Below are 20,223 nucleotides of genomic sequence, written 5' to 3' on the forward strand. Positions count from 1 at the left end.
ATTTCTTGAAAATTAAATAAATTCCTTGGCTAGTGCTGTTAAATCTGTCTCCATCCTCTTGTCCCACTCACTCCTCCCCTGCAATGCAGAGTTGAAATCTAAAGCAATTTGGTTCAGGAAGCTTAAAATGTGTTACTGGTAATAAGGAAAAACAGTCTATAGGGAACTGTACTGGACCTCTCACTTGGAAGGTGGTGTGTGTGTACACATGCACAGTATCACAGTAGCAGTGCTATGGTCAAGTTGATGCCTTTATTTTTAGATCCTCATAACTTATTGGAAATTGTTTTCAATGGCAGCTGAAAAGTGTGTGTGTGTGTGTGTGTTTCAACAAAATTAACATTTTAGATTAAAATTCTATTTGGCAGCTTTTGAGTTCTCAGAACATGTAGGCTTGGAGATAAGAAGGAAAAGTGGCCCCTGTAAGGAAGGATTATTATCCCATTGTGTATGTGGGAAATTAAGGCACAGAGACTAAAGTGACTTGCCCATGGCAGAACCAGGAATTGCACCCAGCTCTCCTGGGTCGTAGCCCAGTGCCTTAAACAATATGCAGCCCTTCTTGAAAATTGCTCGGTTTGTTTAAATAAGAGCTTTGCTCCTTCCTGTACCATCTTCTCTTAGTTCGTGATCCCATTGAATCTTTCCTGGCAACCAACTGTTGCCAATGGAGAATTGTGACTTCACTGCAAGACTGAGCAGAAGATGTGCACGTCTTTGTGTAAGGACATGGCAAGAGCCAGCCCCATCGCAGTCAGCAGCATTAGCTCTCTGATATCAGTTCAGCAATGCCTGCACCTTGTTTGTAGCTGGCAGCTCTTTGTGAGGCAATCAGAGGTATTGCCCTCTCTCTATCTGAGGCCTCTTCTCCTGCCTCCCCAGTGACCCCAGTCAGAGACGTGAGAGGCTCTCAATACTGTGCTTCCCACCAAGGAGGCATTATGTTACTAGGTAACCTGCAGTGAGTTGGCCTCTCTCTGAAGCCTGTGTGTGGTGGGTTGGAGCACGTGTGAACTGCAGTTCATTTTAATTTAACTGTTTCAGCTTCCTCCACCGCAGCTGTTGGACCCTGGCCGGGAGAGCTTTGGGAAGATGGAGAACCGGAGGGGAGAGCTCCTGGATGCCCTCTGGGAGGAAGAGGAAGAGGATGGGGTGGCTGCCAGTGCCTCCTCCAGCCTCCACCTGAGCGAAGCAGGGGACGTGCAGGTGGAGATGCTGGAAAAGGCCAGGGAGCTCTTTCAGTTGTGTGACAAGGAGGAGAAGGGCTTCATCACCAAGCTGGACATGCAGGTAAGGAGAAGAATCCCTCCTGCTCTGCTTCCGGGCAGGAAGCTATGGAACCAGGTGAGCCAGAAGGCTGCACTCAAGGGGGACTGCTTTACCACACACTGCTGGGTGCTCTTGGTCAGGCCACGTATAACCTCTGTTGTCTCATGGCCCCTCTCAGGTGGACTGCACCAGTAGCCCACTGGAAAACAGAGAGAACTGAAGCAGAGTGATTTTTTTTTTTTATAACATTTTGATGGAAATTTCTAATTTTGGGGTGGAGAAGGAGGAAAGTTGTCAGAATTTTCCCCAAAACTCGCCCCCTTTACCATCACCACTACCCCGGCCTACTCTAGAGTGCGGGGCGGGGAAGGGGATTTATTTTACAAAAATATTGTCCCATCTCCCCACCACGGCCCCCATAACAGGCCACATTGCACGATTTTTCTCACCTTGGTTGTACCTATAATGTCTGTGGATGGTCTCTCTCCTTTAAAAACTAACTCCAGGACTGAATTATGACTGTGATCTGGAGAGAGGCATCTCTCTGCTGTCTATTTTGAGTTAAAATCTTGGGGTTTTACAGCTGTATCAAAAGCAGGATAATTCCCTTTAGTGTACATATCGGGAAGGTCACACTGGGATTCTGTTCTGTCCCAGCTCTTTCTGAACAATTAACATTACCGGCATATACTATGTTTAATAAACAAGAGTTGTTGAGTCATTTTGTATTGGGTTGTGCAATGCCTAGTTTCATGTGCTTTTAAGAAGAGGTTTTATTAAACTTAAGCCAGAGCTGTATGTTTAACAAGCACTATTAGGATCTCTGCTGTGGTTTTCACTATGTGTATTATGGTAACTCCGAGGAGCCCCAGCTGAGATCATGGCCCATTGTGCTGGGAGCTGCACATACACATAGTAAGAGATTAGCCCTGCCCTGAAGAGTTAATCTTCTTTCTCCCACCCTTTGTCTATTTAGATTTGTATCATTATTCTCCTTTTACAAATGGGGAACTGAGGCACAAAGAGATTAAATGACTTGCCCAAGGCCACACAAGAAGTTTGTGGCAGAGCAGGGAGTTCAACCCAGATCATCTTCTGAATCCCAGTTCCCACGACCATGTGTCCTCTTTGACAGGAGTAGCATGGGTGAGGGCGCTGGTACCCATAATACCACATTGTTATGCCATAAGCAGTACTTCTAACTGGCCATAAAGAGCTGTTGATGCTCTGAGAGAGCCATAGCCAGCCCTCTTCAGTCAGAATGACAGGAAAAGCCCAGTAGATGATAGAGGACAACTAAAAACATAACAGGTGGTACTGGAAGAAGTTGGGGATAAGGGCCGATCCTGGAAGAATGCTCCTCAGAACCAAGTAACCTGTAGAAAGCAAAATGCCCTCTGCACAGTCCTGCCCATTAATCCAGTTCCCTGTGCTGATGGGATTCCAAACTACTTCATACTGGCTCAGCGGCATTGCCTTAACAGTTGTAGCATCTCACTCCCAGTAGGGTGGGTGTGAGGGCACTGATCCAAGCCCAGTGGGAGTCATTGGAAAGACCTGAGCTGGGCTGTAGGTGGGTCCAGAGTTTGGTATTTATTTTGTTCCTCCTCCTGTCTGTCCAGCGGCTGCAGAGCGAACTGCCCCTGACCCCAGAACAGCTGGAGGCTGTCTTTGACAGCCTGGAGCAGGACAATAATGGGTACCTGACACCTGTCGAGTTCAGCATGGGACTAGGTAAGAGCAGCAGATACACGTAGGTAATGCAGTGTGTATGTGTTGAAACGTATATAGGAGAGAGGGAGCAGAGCTCATTGGCTCTAAATATTCACCTGCCAACTGCCTGCAACCAGTTAGCCCAACCCTCCTTGTTTCTTCTCCACCCTATGCTAATATTAACCTTACTCGTGTGTGTATAACATAACCCTGAGATGTCTCCCAACCCTCCTAAGCATTCCTGTCATTCCAGTCCTGTAGAACATTCCTTTTATCAGCTTCTGCAGTACTTCTGCATAACTGCCAGCCACATCTCTGAACCTCTCTGATAGGAGACAGTTGGTGGGGATAACTGGCCACATGCCATGCCTGGGCTTCCCTCTGGTGTTCACAGCAGGCAGGAAATCCCAGGTCAACCGGCTGCATAAGGAACATTATTTTATGAGGGGACAAAATCTGCACCTTGGAAATCAGCTCCATGCATAGATTTCAAGGCCAGAGGGGACCATTGTGATCATCTGATCTGATCATCTGTGTAACACAGGCCGTAGAACTTCCCCACAATAATTCCTAGAGAGTATCTTTTAGACAAACATCCAATCTTGATTTAAAAATGGCCAGTGTTGGCGAATCCGTCACCACTCTTGGTAAGTTGTTCCCATGGTTAATTACCCTCACTAGTAGAGATTTATGCCTTTATGGATTTATATGATGCAGCACTTCAGCTGTCCTGTGTGCTGATGGAAGTGCTGTTGGTTTGATAATACAGTGACGAGAAATGAAGCCCTGCTTTCCTGTTGGTTACAGTACTCTTTATTAGCCACTAGAAAATGCTGGTACTGTAAACAGGTCCACAGTAGCAGCCGCTGATGCAGCTCAAGACACAATTGATGAGGGAGAGGAATGTTTATAACAAAATGACCTCCATGACCTCCACTCCATTCCTCCAGCTGGTCATGAAGTCTTAGAAAATACACTCTCTGTTGGCTTTGATTGTTTAAATAAGAGGCATCTCTGTGTGTGTTGGGTTGTGTGGCTAGGCTACATGGACAGTTTAATGTCTCTCTGGGTCGGAGCAGAGAAATAACGTATGAATCAGGGCCGAGATTTTCCAAAAGTGACTTGGAATTTGGGATACTTCAACCTGAGATAAAAATAACAAATAAATAAAAATAGTATGAAATAAAATAACTAATAAATAAAAACAGCAAGAGGATCAAAACATGCTACTATGGCTAAACAATAGTGTAAAAGAGGCAGATAGGGTCAAAAAGACATCCTTTAAAAACAGAAAGTCAAATCCTGGTGAGGAAAATAGAAAGTAGCATAAACTGTAGCAAGTCAAGTATAATTAGGCAGGCCAGAAAAGAATTTGAAGAGCAACTAGCAAAAGAGACACAGACTAACAGCAAAAGCATTTTTTTTAAAAATACATCAAAAGGAGGAAGCCTTCCAAATAATTAATGGGCCACTGGACAATAGCAGTGCTAAAAGAGCACTTGGGGAAGACAAGGCTGTTGTGAGAAGCAAAATGAATTGTTTTGCATTGGTCTTCACTGTAGAGGATGTGAGGGAGATTCCCACATCTGAGCCATTCTTTTTAGGTCACAAATCTGAGGAACTGTTCCAGATTGAGAAGTCAGTAGATGAGGTTTGGAACAAATTGATAAATTAAACAGTAATAAGTCAGCAGGACCAAATGGTATTCACCCAAGAGTTCTGAAGAAACTCAAATATGAAACTGCAGAACTATTAACTGTGGTATGTAACCTATTACTTAAATCAGCTTCTGTACCAGATGACTGGAGAATAGCTAATGTGACATGGATTTTTTTTAAAAAGGCTCCAGAAGTGATCCTGGCAATTGCAGGCTGGTAAGCCTAATTTCAGTACCAGGCAAATTGGTTGAAAGAACAGATATATTTGTTGAAAGAACAGATAAATCAGACATGTAGATGAACATGTTAGGGGAGAGTCAACAAGGCTCTTGTAAAGGGAAATCATACCTCACCAATCTATTAGAATTCTTTGAGGGTACCATCAAGCATGTGGACAATGGTGATCCGATTAATACAGTTTACTTGAACTTTCTGAAAGTCTTTGACAAGGTCCCACACCAAAGGCTCTTAAGTAAAGAAAGCAGTATTGGGATAAGAGGGAATGTCCTGTCATGGATCAGTAACTGCTGAAAAAACAAGCAACAAAAGGTAGGAATAAATAATCAGTTTTCACATTGGAGAGAGGTAAATAGGAGGGTCCCCAAGGATCTGTACTGGGACCTGTGCTGTTTAACATATTCATAAATGATCTGGAAAAGGGGGTAAACAGTGAGGTGACAATGTTTCCAGATGATACAAAATTACTCAAGATAGTTAAGACCAAAGCTGACTGTGAAGAGCTACAAAGGTATCTCACAAAACTGGCTGACTGGGCAACAAAATGGCAGATGAAATTCTATGTTGATAAATGCAAAGTAAATCACATTGGAAAACGTGATCCCAATTATACATACGAAATGATGGGATCTAAATTAGTTGTTACCACTGAAGGAAGAGATCTTGGTGTCATCGTGGTTAGTTTTCTGAAAACATCTGTTCAATATGCAGCAGCACCCAAAAAAGCTATCAATATTTGGAACCGTTAGGACAGGGATAGATAATAAGACAAAAAAAAATCATAATGCCAGTATCTAAATCCATGGGACAACCACACTTTTAATACTGCATGTAGTTCTGGTCACCCCATCTCAGAAAAGATATATTAGAATTGGAGAAAGTACAGAGAAAGGCACCAAAAACTATTAGGGGTCTGGAACAGCTACTGTATGAGGAGAGATTAAAAAGACTGGGACTGTTTAGTTTAGAAAAGAGATGACTAAAGGGGGATATGATAGAGGTCTAAAAAATCATGAATGGTATGGAGAAAGTGAATACGGAAGTGTTATTTACTCCTTCACATAATACAAGAACCAATTACCCAATGAAATTAATAGACAGCAGGTTTAAAACAAACAAAAGGAAGTACTTCTTCACACAACGCACAGTCAACTTGTGGAAATCGTTGCTAGTGGATGTTGTGAAGGCCAAAACTATAATGGGGTTCAAAAAAGAACTACATAAGTTCATGGAGGATAGGTCCATCAATTGCTATTCGCCAAAATGGTCAGGGATGCAGCCCCATGCTCTGAATGTCCCTAAGCCTTTGATTGCCAGAAGCTGGGACTGGACAACAGGGGATAGATCACTCACTAATTGCCCTGTTCTGTTCATTACCTCTGAAGCATTTGACACTGGCCACTGTCAGAAGACAGGATACTGGGCTAGGTGAACCACTGTCTGACCCAATGTGGCCATTCTTATAAGATACTCTAAAGGTCCTGGTTTTAAGAGGGCGGATACTCAGTGCTTTCCCTTGTCTCAAGTTGGGCATCCAAAAATGGAGCACTCAGAATTGGTAACCACTTGTGAAAATCTTGGCCCAAGTGTATGTGTTATCATCTCCTTAATCTAAAGGAGACCTTTCTCTCAAGACAAGGTCATGTTGATTCTACGAGCCCACTTACTCCATCAAAATTAACACAACAGACAGTGGGCCTGATTTATTGCTCTATTACTCCAGTTTTACTCTAGTCTGGCCCATGGGGGGAGGGATAGCTCAGTGGTTTGAGATTTGGCCTGCTAAACCTAGGATTGTGAGTTCAATCCTTGAGGGGGCCATTTAGGGAACTGGGGTAAAAATCTGTCTGGGGATTGGTCCTGCTTTGAGCAAGGGGTTGGACTACATGACCTCCTGATGTCCCTTCCAACCCTGATATTCTATGATTGAAACCAGTGTAAAACTGGAGTGGCTTGGTGGTTAATCAGGCCCTGCCTCTTTAAGAGGAATTCCGAATTCCCATTCAGGGGATTTTAAGAGACACCTCAAGGAATAGACCTGGACAGCAGGAAGAGTCTCTGATATAGAGTGTTTGGCACCAACCGAGCTGGGTTTTGGTTTATAAAAAACTGCAGAAACACACAAGTATATTTACAAATGTCTAACCTGACCCAGCTTCTGTGTGTCCTGGTACTTCCTGTATTCTGCGTCTTTCAATTTTAAGCTCTCTGGATCAGGGACTCTTTATATGAGTAACTGGCATGTGGCAAATGGTTGGCCAGATAACAATAATGAGAGATAAGCAGTGCTAGGTACTCTGCTTTCCAGCATTGCTCCTAGGTTTATGGGTTAATTTGATCAGGCAGGAATAGCAGCAGGCCTGCCTTCCATACCGGACTTGGCACTGTATGCTGGCATCAAGCCTGTAGGGTTACAGCAGTCACTTCAAGCGCAGAGAGTTAAACTGCTGCTACTACAGAAGGATACACTTTTATTACAGTGCAACTCACCCATTTCCTGGGCATGTTCCACATGTCAGAGAATGGCAACTGCCCAGACATGTTTATGGCCTTCCATTGATAAGAGAATTGAGACTGAAGTTTTCATAGTCTATGAATTGGCACAGAGAGCGCTGACCAAGGCTATTAGGGGCAGGCTGAGAGGAATGACAGGATCTCATTCAAAATAAAACAAAACACCGTGCTTTACTGTAGTGTGTCTCATACAAATGACATACCAAAACACGGTCTGTAGGTAATGGAAAGGATGCAGTAGACATGTGGTCTGAGCATGCAGCTTGGAGCCAGGAAGGATCAAGTTAAGATTCTACTCTGCTATTGACTTGAGGCACAGAGGGGTTAGGTCAGAGGTGGGCAAACTACGGCCTGCAGGGACCGTCCTGCCCAGCCCCCGAGCTAGTCCCAGTCCCTCCCCCGCTGTTCCCCCTCCCCCGCAGCCTCAGCTCGCTCGCTCCGTCGCCAGCACAATGCTCTGGGCAGCGGGGCTGTGAGCTCCTGGGGCAGCGCAGCTGCAGACCCCAGCCTGACCCAGTCTCTGTGCTGTGCGGTGGTGGCGGCGGTGGCAGCGGCATGGCCCAACTCCAGTCAGGCGGCGCGGCTGTAGCGCCACCAGCCACTGGTGCTCCAGGCAGCGCAGTAAGGGGGCATGGAGCCGGGGGGGGGGGTTGGATAGAGGGCAGGGGATTTCGGGGTGGTGGTCAGGGGGCAGGGGTGTGGATAGGGGGCGGGGAGGTCAGAGGGCGGGGGAACAGCGGAGTTGAATGGGGGCAGGAGTCCCAGGGGGGCAGTCAGGAAGGGGGGGGGGTTGGATGGGCAGCAGGGGGCAGTCAGGGGCAGAGGTTCGTGGGGGGCAGTCAGGAAGGAGGGGGGGTTGGATGGGGTGGTAGGGGTCCCGGGGGGGGGCGTCAGGAATGAGAGGAGGGGTTCGATGAGGCAGCGGGGGCCCAGGGGCAGTCAGAGGACAGGGAACGGGGGTGTGTGGATGGGGCAGGGGTTCCAGGGGGGCCGTCAGGGAACAGAGGGGGTTGGATGGGGCAGGAGTCCTGGGGGGGGCAGATAGGAGGTGGGGGCCGGGCCACGACCCCCTCCCCTAACTGGTCCTCCATACAATTTACGAAACCCGATGCGTCCCTCAGGCCAAAAAGTTTGCCCACCCCTGGGTTAGGTGGTTTCCCCAGAGTCATAACTATATTTCAGGGATTAGAACCCAGAAGTTCCTGGCTCAGGAAACTAGACACTGCCTCCCTGTGCCTCTGCTTGCTTATCTTTAAGTCCAGACTGGATGTCTTTTTAAAAGCTAGAATCATGGAAATGCAGGGCTGGAAGGGACCTAGAGAAGTCATCTAGTCCATCCCCCTGTGCTGAGGCAGGACCAAGTAAACCTACACCAGCCCTGAGCAGTGTTTGTCTAACCTGTTCTTAAAAACTTCCAATGATGGGGAATTCACAATCTCCTTGGAAGCCAATTCCCTGAGCTTTAACTACCCTTATATCAAGAAGTGTTTCCTAATATCTAACCGAAATCTCCCTTGCTACAGAGAAAAATTGATCACCGTCCTCTTTATAATAGCACTTAACATATTTGAAGACTGTTATTAGGTTCCCCCCACCCCAGCCATCTTTTCACAAGACTAAACATGTCCAGTTTTGACTTTTTTCATAAGTCAGGTTTTCTCAACTTTTTATCATTTTTGTTGTCCTCTGGACTTTCTCCAATTTGTCCACATCTTTCCTGAAGTGCAACGCCCGGAACTGGACACAGTGCTCCAGCTGAGGCTTCACCAGTGCCGAATAGAGTGGAATAATCATCTTCCGTGTTTTACATACAGCACTCCCATTAATACACCCCAGAATGATATTAGCCAACTGCATCACCTTGTTGACCCATAGTCAATCTTGATCCATTATAACCCCAAGATCCTTTTCAGCACCACCTGGCCAATTATTCCCCATTATGTTGCTGTGCATTTGATTTTTTCCTTCCTAAGTGAAGTACTTTGCATTGATCTTTACTGAATTTCATCTTGGTGAATTCAAACCAATTGTCAAGGTCTTGCCAAGGTGTCAAGGTTGTTTTGAATTCTAATTCTGGGTCCCTTCTAGATATGCCATCCCAGTTTGACAGGGACCCATTGATGACTACTCTCTGAGTATGGTTTTTCAACCATTTGTGCATCCACCTTATATTAATTTAATCTAGACTGTGTTTCCCTAGTTTGCTTATGAGAATGTCATGTGGGACTGAGGGCTTGTCTTCATTATGGGGGTAAATTGACCTAAGTTACACTACTCCAGCTATGTGAATAACATAACTGGAGTCGACGTAGCTTAGGTCGATTTACTGCAGTGTCTTCACTGCGCTGCATCGACAGGAGATGCTCTCCTGTCAACTTCCCTTACTCCTCTCAGGGAGGTGGAGTACCAGGTCAACCGGAGAGCGCTCTGCCATCGATTTAGCGGGCCTTCACTAGATCCGCTAAATTGACACCTGCTGCATTGATTGCAGCAGCCTCGATCTGTGAAGACAAGCCTTGAGTCAAAAGGCTTACTAAAATCAAGATATATCCTGTCTTCTGCTTCTCCCCCATCCACCAGGCCAGTAACCCTGTTAAAGAAGGAAATCAGATTGGTTTGGCATGATTTGTTCTTGACAAATCCATGCTGACTATTCCTTACAACTTCATTATCCTCTAGGTGCTTATAAATTGAGTGTTTAATCATTTGTTCCAGTATCTTTGCAGGTACTGAAGTAACACTATAACTCCAACATAAGTGATGGGCTTGATGCAGGAATCACTGCGTGAGGTCTTCCAGCCTATGCTATACAAGAGGGCAGATTAGATTATCATAATGGTCCCTTTTGGCATTAAAATCTTGGTTTTTTTTGTTTTTTTTCTAGAGAGAGCTACTTGATGTATTCCTTTAGGAAGAATTTCCTCCCCACTCTTTTCCATCTCAACTCCCAATATTTGCCACCTTCCTAGTGTAGCGCTCTGGATGAACTGAGACCCGAGGAGGAGGGGGCCTTGTTCAGAGAGCTGTCCCCGTTTTGTTCAGCATAGTACTTGGGGAGATGAGCTGGGTGAGAGGAGAATTACTAATATTATGGTAGAACCCCTAGAGGTCCCAAGTGAGATCGGAGAGACTCTGTGCTAGGCACTGTATAAACACATAGCGAGAGACAGGCCCTGCCTCAAAGAGCTTTCAATCTAAACAGTCAAGGTAGACATAGGGCAGGAGAGAGGAAGGATTTTTATCTCCATTTTACAGACTGGGAAACTGAGGCACAGAATGATTCAGTGACTTGCCTGAGATCACATAAGGAGCTTGTGCCAAAGCTGGGACTTGAACCCCCAGCACCAGTCCATTGCCTTAAGTGCAGACCCATCCTTCCATTCTTATCATGCCTGAACTGTGGTGTAATGAACTGAACTCTAAACGCACATCAGCTGAAAGTCCTGAGTTCCTGAACCTCCAGTAGGGGGGTGCTTCAGCTCTTACTGGATACTGACCAATTTTGTCCCGTTCATAATGATACAAGAAGAGGCTCTCTGTTTGCTGTCTGAGGGCAGTGTTTAATAGGCACCATTGGATTTGGCCATATCTAATTAAGCTGGTTCAGGCTGCCTCTCAAAGAGCTTGTCTAGTGCTAAATATAATGTGACTTTCTGCTCCCTCTTCCCTCCTCCCCCTTCCTGCAGGGAAGTTCATAGGGATTGAGCTGTACCAAGGGTCTGGGAGCACAGATCACTCCAGACATGAGGAGACCTTTGAGTCAGGCTGGTCAGATGATTTGGACCAGACAGACGACGAAGAGGAGAAGCGATTTTGTTCAATGATGGAGCAGCTCGGAGCAGCCCAGGTCTTTGAAGAGTAAGTCTCAAATCTCAAATTCTGTCCTGCTCTGATCTTACAGCGAAGCACAGATTGAGAGAAGTTGACCTGGCACTGCTGGTTATCTTCAAGAACATGCTTTCAAAAGTGTTGCCTTGGCATTTTGTATTCCAACCTTGTGTCAAGGTCATGTGCTGCATTAGAAATGCCAGGGAGTCTGGGATATCTAGCCTGAATACTCACCAGTGGCCTTTAATGCAGCACATTCCCCAAAGAACTTTGCAGGTTATAGACTCACGTTTCAGCTATGAAATATCGCTGTCGTCAGGATGGCAACCAATTGGTGCACAGTACGCAGCACAGCCATGGGCATGGGGAGGATTTAAGCAAAGAGATGAGTTCTTTGTCTTTCCAAAAGAACCATGAAGTCTTCAACAGCCATGCAGAGGACCTTAGTCTTTAAGGTCTTATTTGTAGATCACTGCACAGTGCACTGCCTGGAGCTTAACTGATCCATCTGAAAAGATGAGGGAGTAAATTGACCCTGTTGGGACTTGAATCTGAACACCCAGAGAACCTGGGTAATTCAGATCTGATGCATACGTCATTAGCCATCCCCTCAGATGGAGCATTCACCCCAGGGCAGATCATTCTTTTAAATAAATGGCTACGCATTCCTCAGCCAGTAGGATTTTTTCCCCTCCTCGTTTTCAGGATTCTCTTTTAAATATGAATAGGAGTGGGTTGGGCTGGGTCCTAGGCCAGGCTGCCGCTCCAAAGAACAGGGCACAGTGGACATACATGCACAGCTCAAATGTGACTCGTATGATTGGATACATCACAAACCATGATAGGTAGAAAAAGCTGCCATACATCTGTCAAAAGCTGGAGTGTCCAACTTTCCAGTGATGTAGATCATCAGTCTCTACCCTCGTTGGTTCATCTGAGATGTTCCTTGAAATGGTCACTGATCCACCAGCCCAGGCAAAAGTTTATTTGGCCCAGAGAAATAGTTTTTAAATTAAACATTTGCCCTAAACCCCACCAGAACTGACCACCTTGCCTAAAAAATATAACTTCTTCACTAGACTAAGGTGGAATGGTCTTTGGTTACCGTCCAAAGGAATTTAGATGTACCATGCAGCAAGCATCCCCATGGACAACCTTGCCTGATTTAAGAGAAGAGGTTATAAACAGGCAACGTTCCAAAAAGATAGTAAATGCCATAAAATGCTGCAGTGAATAAAATGATACCGGCTTCATTCCTATCTTATTTCTTTTGAAATCTGACAGCTTCTTTAAGACTAGACTTGTATATCTGTCTAAGCACCACTTAATCACTTGCAACAGGGTAAATGTGTCCCCAGTACGTGAAATTGATAATATCGTTGCTCCTTCTTCTGAGATCAGTGTTGCCCCTCTGCCTGGCAGTAGCAGAATTCCAAGGCCTTGCTGGGTGTTTTCCAGTGAAGGGGAAATCGGTGAGGTAGAGTCTGGGTATACCCAAAGTGTCACTTGTTTTATTTATGCACATATATCAATTCAGAAAGAGAGATGATCAAACAGCATGCAGGGAAATCCCTTCTTTTAAGACTCTCTGCCAACACCAATGACCAGTTCCCAGGGAGCAACTCTGACTCAAGAACTGACTCCAGTGAGAGACCAAGGCAGAGAGCAAACTCTCTTGCTGCTCACAAAGTTTCCTCTTTGGAGCCTTGCATAACAAAACTAACCACGTCACGAGCATTTCTTTTAAGACTAAAAACTTGCTCACACACTAAGAAAAAGATCTGGGAAACTGATCTGAAACAGCACCACCTGCTCACTTTTACCATAATGATATTACCATCCCAGTTAAACAGAGCCATTCACCTCTGTCCCCCAAGAAATATCCCAGTAAAAGAGTTGTCCCAGTTAAATGGAATATTTTGCACGGTATTGTCCACTAGATGGAGTCTGTTCAGCAGAAATATATAGTGAAATTAATGTTAAGATTGAATTTGTGTCAGTCAAACTAGCATTTTAAAAAGATGAATTCAAAGCTGAGCTAGTTGAGAACTGTGGGGAAAAGGGGAAATCACAAAGTGTTGATATTTTTGTTTCAGAGAGTTCAAAATGGACATTTTTTGTTTACTAAAATCTGGGGTTTTGGTCAATTAAAAATATTGATAATCATATTTCAGGTCATGAAAAATGAAAAAAGTCAATGACAACATTTATGCAAAAAAACTGTTGGAAAAAAAAAGACCATTTTTTGAGGAGAAAAACCTTTGAAAAATGTTGATCAGCTCAAATATAAAAGCTTTCGGGGGTGGGGGGGGTAGCTTTTGGGGGAGGGATAGCTCAGTGGTTTGAGCATTGGCCTGCTAAACCCAGGGTTGTGAGTTCAATCCCTGAGGGGGCCACTTAGGGATTGGGGGCAAAAATCTGTCTGGGGATTGGTCCTGCTTTGAACAGGGGGTTGGACTAGATGATCTCCTGAGGTTCTCTCCAACCCTGATATTCTATGATTCAATTAAATGTGTTCTGCAGGCACTTAGTGGGTTTGGTACACACATCCTGTTTGACTGTTAATGGGGTCTGTTCTTAAATCCCTTGGATATTTTTGAACACTGCTCCCTTAATTTCCTGTTTTTTGTCATGAGACCTGGGTTCAATTCCCAGCTCTACCACTGCTTTGCTGGGTGACTTTTGGCAAGTTTCTTTCCTCCCCATGCCTCAGTTTCTCCATCTGTAAAATGGGGAGAATGATACTGATCTGCTTTATGACGTGCTTTTGGGGCCACTGATGAAAAGTGCTATAGAAGAGCTAGGTCTTATTATTTTAAAGTGAGAGTGCTAAGACTTAGTCTACGTTTTTTGGTCTGTCTTTGGGTACGTCTTCACTACCCGCCGTATCGGCGGGTAGCAATCGATTTATCCAGGATCGATATATCGCATCTCGTTAAGACACGATATATTGATCCCCGAACGCGCTCACCGTCGACTCCGGAACTCCACCAGAGCAAGAGGCGGTAGCGCAGTCGACGGGGGAGCCGCGGCCATCGATCAGCTATTTGCGTAGCTGAAGTTGGGTATCTTGGATCGATTTCCCCCCCCCTAGTGTAGACCAGCCCTTATTATTTGTACTGCATTAGTGCATCAGGCTTGGACCAGGACCCCATTGTGCCTAGGCGCTGTACAAGCGCAGACCAAAAGGACAGTCCCTGCCCCAAAGACATTTTCTCCAGAAATAGGGCACAGAAGTAATTTCTGCCCCTCTCTACCTCTCACCCTATTGGTGAGCAGCATTTCATAGAATCATAGAATATCAGAGTTGGAAGGGACCTCAGGAGGTCATCTAGTCCAACCCCCTGCTCAAAGCAGGACCAATCCCCAACTAAATCATCCCAGCCAGGGCTTTGTCAAGCCTGACCTTAAAAACCTCTAAGGAAGGAGATTCCACCACCTCCCTAGGTAACCCATTCCAGTGCTTCACCACCCGCCTAATGAAAAAGTTTTTCCTAATTTCCAACCTAAACCTCCCCCACTGCAACTTGAGACCATTACTTGAGACCATTTTAAGATGCCTATTTCATTTTGAGAAGGGCTGTGGGTTTAGGAGGGATTATCCCATTCCCACAGGGCTCTGGAGCCCTCTTCCATCTTTTCCCCATCACGCACAAAGAAACAGTAAGTTAAGATGCCTGGTTCTAGTGGTGAAAAATAATAATAAATCCTAGCTGTTATATTGTGCTTTTCATCAGTAGATCTCAAAGCGCTTTACAAAGGAAGTCAGCATCATTATTCCCCTTTTACAGATAAAGGATACTGAAGTACAGAGGGTTGAAGAGACTTCCCCAAGGTCACCTAGGAGAGTGGCAGAGGCAGGAATAGAACCAGGTCTTCTGAGTCCCAATCCAGTGCTCTCTCTGCAAGTCCACACTGCTCTAAAGAGACACCACAGATTGAATTCTTGGGTCATTTTGAGAGGGGGTGTTTCATCTCAGGTTTTTGTTAAAAGTAGCATAAAGGGACTGGAAGGCATGACTCCTACATCTGACACTAGCATGGCATGGGACTTTGTTCAAGGTACTTCACCTCCCCGTGCCTCAGTTTCCCCACCCGTAAAACAATGGGGTAATGCTGATCTACTTCACAGTAGCTGTGTGATAATTAATATTTGTAAAGTAGCTCTAAAATTATTGCCTTATAATAATTGCTGCTTTTTATTAGGTTGAACCCAATTTTATTATTTATTTATTGTTTATTTTAAACCTCATGATTTTGGGGGGGGCCTTACTCGTGATTTTCTTTCCCAATGCTTGGCATTGGCAATGCTGAGTTAGCTTTATAGGGTGGTTTTGGGATTACTTACCTCATTCTGGCCACCCACTATTTCATAGTCTTTATTCCCAGTTATGGTCCACCCCCACCCCCCTTCAGTATTACGGGCCCATCCAATGCAACCTCTGAGGTCAATGGAGGGCAGCCCTTCTCTTCTTGAACATGTGTAAGTTAGAAGGAATACCAATCCTGTGATAACATGGAAACTCCCTGGCTCTCCCTCTCTTATCTTTGCTCCAGTCAGAGTGAGGTTCGGGAGCTCTGGACTCGTCTTCGGAAAGAACGGCCAGATCTCTTGGCCAACTTTGAGGAGTTCCTGTTCCATGTTTCATCGTACATCAGGGAGGTGCATTATGAGAAGGAATCCATGGAGCAGGCAATGAAGAGGTAAGAAGGCCTCCATGGCAGCTGGGAATCAGCTGGTACTCATTTAGATGCAACCTGACCCGTTGCCTTATCCCAAAACACAAGGAGAAATGGGAGGAGGCTGGGATTAAGGAGGAAAAGACTTCTGTGCTACATATAATGCTGCATTGACTCTCTTAGCCCATTCCCTCCAGATTTGGCATTAACGTCTAGCCAGAGTCCTAGCTCCAACTTACGTGGTTTTCTCCTTGCAGAGAGGAAGGATGGTCTAGTGATTAGGGCACCAGTGTAGGACTTGGGAGACCTCTGTCACTGAATTCCTGTGTGACCTTGGGCAAGTCATGTGCCTCAGTTCCCCATCTGTAATATGGGGATAATCATACTGACCTACCTCACAGGAATGGTGTGGGGATAAATACTTTATAGATGGTGAGATACTCAGATACTATGCTGATGGAAGCCATATTAAGTACCTAAGATGGATGACTCTAATAAATAAAACTGTGTGCAAATAAATATGCTCCCATGGATCTCCAGTGGCCATGGAATCCCTTATCAGTGCATGTGAGCCCAGGTGCTTGGGAATGGGGCAATACCCATAAGCTATTAGTGTGGATTCTAAATTAAATCTGTATCCTCCTATTTGAGAGAGAAGATTTCCCACTCCCTCTCCTTCTTTATTTCTCCTTGTTTTCCTTTCACATTCATTCTTAGTCTCCCTCCATCACACACTCTTTCTCCTTGATAGGAAGGAGACAGACCATGACAGAGAAGTCAGGTGTCTTTATGAAGAAATGGAGCAACAGATCAAAGCAGAAAAGGAACGACTGCTCTGCCAGGTAAATCCTCCCTACATGTGCTCAGTTGGGCATGCATTTTGATTCTTAAATGAGGCAAATATTTGGTTTCCTCTACATTTGCAAGGGAGATGACCCTATTGCCTCTGCTCCCCATGTGACTTCTTTTGAAATCTTCAGTAGCTTTGTTCTTCTACTGGTGCAAGGATCTATGTTAGCTGGAGGAGATTTGGCCAGGACACCCCCTGTTGCAGTGCTCATGGTGCATCTCCACACAGAACCTCGGTTAATATGCTCTGGCACTGATGACAGCTACAGCCTAATCTGGGCTTCATTTTTTATCTCTGCCTTGTTGGGAGGTTGTGGTCTCTGCTCTCAAGGGGCCTGAAGAACATCCTCTTGTTTTCAATGCAGAAGATGTTAATTGTGGAGTGTCCTTTTCCCATCTCTGATATTAGTCAGTTTGAGAGTGGCTATTGAGATTTCATTTGATCAGGGGGAATTTAGCATCCAGGAAGACTATAAAGACAACCAGAAGCATCTTCTAGAAGAACTGCTGTGTGTCTTCTGCCCTGCCTGCTCTTCTATGAGCAACTCCCCTGCAATGAGGCTGTTGGAAGAAAGGGACGGGTGTTCCTTGTAAATCTTCTTCAGTGCGAGGCAAAAAATAGTTCAATCCTTGAAGGGGCCATTTAGGGATCTGGTGCAAAAATCTGTCTGGGGATTGGTCCTGCTTTGAGCAGGGGGTTGGACTAGATGACCTCCTGAGGTCCCTTCCAACCCTGATATTCTATGATTCTATTCTATGATTCTAAATAAATAGAGTTGGGAAATGGGTGGGCCAAGGGACCGGCAACGAGCTTGGATGTTCCCCAGGGAGACTCAACCACCATGTGGGAAACTGGCTTCAATACAAGGCTTACTGGAGAGCCCTAGAACTTTCCTGTCTCTGAAGCAGGAGGGGCTTGTGGTGGGTCATTTAGCAGCAGGCTCCTGGGCAGCAATGATATTCTGTTCCCTGGTATTGGGAAATGTCATTCCAGGGATCTGTGGACAGTATCAAAATCTGTGGGTCTTTCCTCTGTGCAGGAATCACTGAGGCACAACAGGAGCAACCTGCTGCAGAAGGAACTGCGCAACAAGGAGCAGGAGCTTGAGAAAATCCTCTACCGGCAGAAAAAGGTAACCTGGCCCAGAGCCTTCCTGAAGAAACAGGCACCCTACAGTGTCTTCCTTTAATTCCTTTTTAACTGCCCTTGGCAACCCTGAAAGCTACCCCCCCCCCCGCCCCGCTCCTGAAGTCATGCTCAGAGTGGGGCGATAATTGGCTGCATTGCACCAGTCAGTCCAGTTCCTTCCTACTGCTCCAGCAGGGCTCTGCCCTGAGCATTCTTGCTGGTTACCACAGTTCATTTAAAAATGCTACTATATTCATGTCCCATCCGTTCTGGAATCTTTTCTTCTTTCTGCAGGATAATTTACAATAGAGCGTGTGTGTGTGTGTCCTTCCACAATTCTGACCAGCAAAGCTGTGCTGTAGAAGCAATTCATGCATGGGCACACCAGCAGCAATTCCCCTTAACCTCTGTGGTTTGCGTTTTCTATCTCCTTCAGAATAACTCGTGGAGTAAAATGCTGCAGCTGGATTTTAAAAGCGTTTGGATAATTTTATGCTACTTCAGTTGTATGTGCTGAAATTGGGGTGCTCCTGTCTCGTTCTTCACGGCGGGGTAATCAATAGGCGGACCATGGGCCGAATCCAGACTGCAAGATACTTTGAATGGACCCCAAAATCTTTTTATTTGCTCATTATTATCATTATTGTTGTTTTTTTATTAGTACACCTCTACCTCAATATAACGCTGTCCTCGGGAGCCAAAAAATCTTACCGCGTTATAGGTGAAACCGCGTTATATCGAACTTGCTTTGATCCACCGGAGTGCGCAGCCCCGCCCCCCCCGGAGCACTGCTTTACCGCATTATATCCGACTTCGTGTTATATCGGGTCGCATTATATCGGGATAGAGGTGTATTATTTTCTCTGGAGTCTGGACCTTGACTATACCTTGACCAAGAAATTTATATCTTGACAAAAAATAGACTACCCCTGCTTCACGGTATTGGTTGATCGCCCACAGGGCCAAGAAGGAATCTTCTCACCTGTCCATGTATCTTCACAAGTGACCATGTGCATTATGGTGGCCTTTGCTTTCCTCTGAAGCATGAGTATAGGAGGTGTTGTGGTCATGTCAGCAGTGTCCTAGATTGAGAGTTGGGATGCCTGAGTTCTATACCCAGCTCTGGTGCTGATATATGTGACCATGGGTAATTGACTTAATCTCTCTATAACTCACAAACTTGCCTTCCTTTGTAAAGTGCTTTGAGAGCTATGGATTTAAAGCTCTCTGTGAAAGTTTATACCAGACTAGATGGACCATCAAAGCAATCTAATATGGTAAATCCCATACTGAGATGCATGCAAATCTCCTGTGTTGCTTCAGACTATATGTATTCCATTCTGTCATGATGTAGCTTTCCTAACCAGGAGCCTGGGCTTAACCCCAAGCATATCTACTAGCCTATCAGAGGACCCAGTGGTACTGGGCCAGCATTCCTATATTCTTCTCTCATAGGCTTCTGGTGTTTGACTTCAGCCACCAAAAATAGGGGATCCCACTTTAATTTAGCCCAACCTCCCACTCACAAGAGGTACTAGTGCTCTGTGACCTACAGGCACCAAATGCTGGCCTGACTCCAACACTGCTATAATCCTAGTTTTAGCCAGCTGGTCCCCTTTCTATCAAGATAAAGAAGGGCAACTGTGTTTACTCTTCCTCGTTATTGCACGGCTACGTCATCTTAAAAGAGCGTAGTGAAGAAATAAGTGCTCTGGGTCATGTAACGCTATGCTGCTTAGGTAATCGTCGTGTCAATATTTGCATAGGGTGTGCTCAGCTCCTTATACGATGAATGATATCGTTCTGTATGTAAACTGGATGAGAGGCTCTTGCTTTGATCTAATGTCCTGTGACGAGGACTTTCTAAAGTGGTGTCATGAGTAGTAGCCATGTTCTTCAGTGCCTATTAGACCTGTGCCCTTCCCCTCTCTGCCCCCCCGCGCACACACAGTGGGTATGTGTATCGGGGTGGGGATGGAGAATAGAGTCCCAGGGCCAGATCCTCAGCTGGTGTAAATTGGCATAACTCTACTGACTTCAGTGGAGTTGGGCCAACTTATGTCCTCTAAGGATCTGGCCCCAAATCTCGCACTGCTTCAAGGGCCATGTTCTTACTGAATGACCTTGGCTGGCAACAGCATTATGATAAAGCACTGTGCATCTTACGTTAGGCATCTATTACAGTTCCTAATGCTGAGGTAAAAATACAGGGGAGCCTCACTCGCTTCCACGTGATAAATGAGATGGTAAGCAAAACGTGCAAAGCGTTTTGAAAAAGGGACAAACAGTGAGATGGCAAAGTTTGCAAATGATATAAAACTACTGAACGTAGTTAAGTCCAAAGGA

The 20,223-nt window shown here is 45.3% G+C and overlaps 1 protein-coding gene across 1 annotated transcript in view; it reads left to right on the top strand.

The window, feature by feature from the left end:
• CRACR2B (calcium release activated channel regulator 2B) overlaps positions 1–20,223 on the top strand; it is an 88,614-nt gene that overhangs the window by 40,796 nt on the left and 27,595 nt on the right. The window contains exons 3-8 of the mRNA XM_029912036.1: positions 1,045–1,290; positions 2,892–3,003; positions 11,078–11,249; positions 15,777–15,923; positions 16,651–16,741; positions 17,789–17,881. Coding sequence (XP_029767896.1) covers positions 1,045–1,290; positions 2,892–3,003; positions 11,078–11,249; positions 15,777–15,923; positions 16,651–16,741; positions 17,789–17,881 — 861 coding nt within the window. The remainder of the gene's footprint in view (positions 1–1,044; positions 1,291–2,891; positions 3,004–11,077; positions 11,250–15,776; positions 15,924–16,650; positions 16,742–17,788; positions 17,882–20,223) is intronic.

The sequence above is a fragment of the Terrapene carolina genome, unplaced genomic scaffold, assembly GCF_002925995.2.
Source record: "Terrapene carolina triunguis isolate 2854851 unplaced genomic scaffold, T_m_triunguis-2.0 Scaffold171, whole genome shotgun sequence".
Lineage (NCBI taxonomy): Eukaryota > Metazoa > Chordata > Testudines > Emydidae > Terrapene > Terrapene triunguis.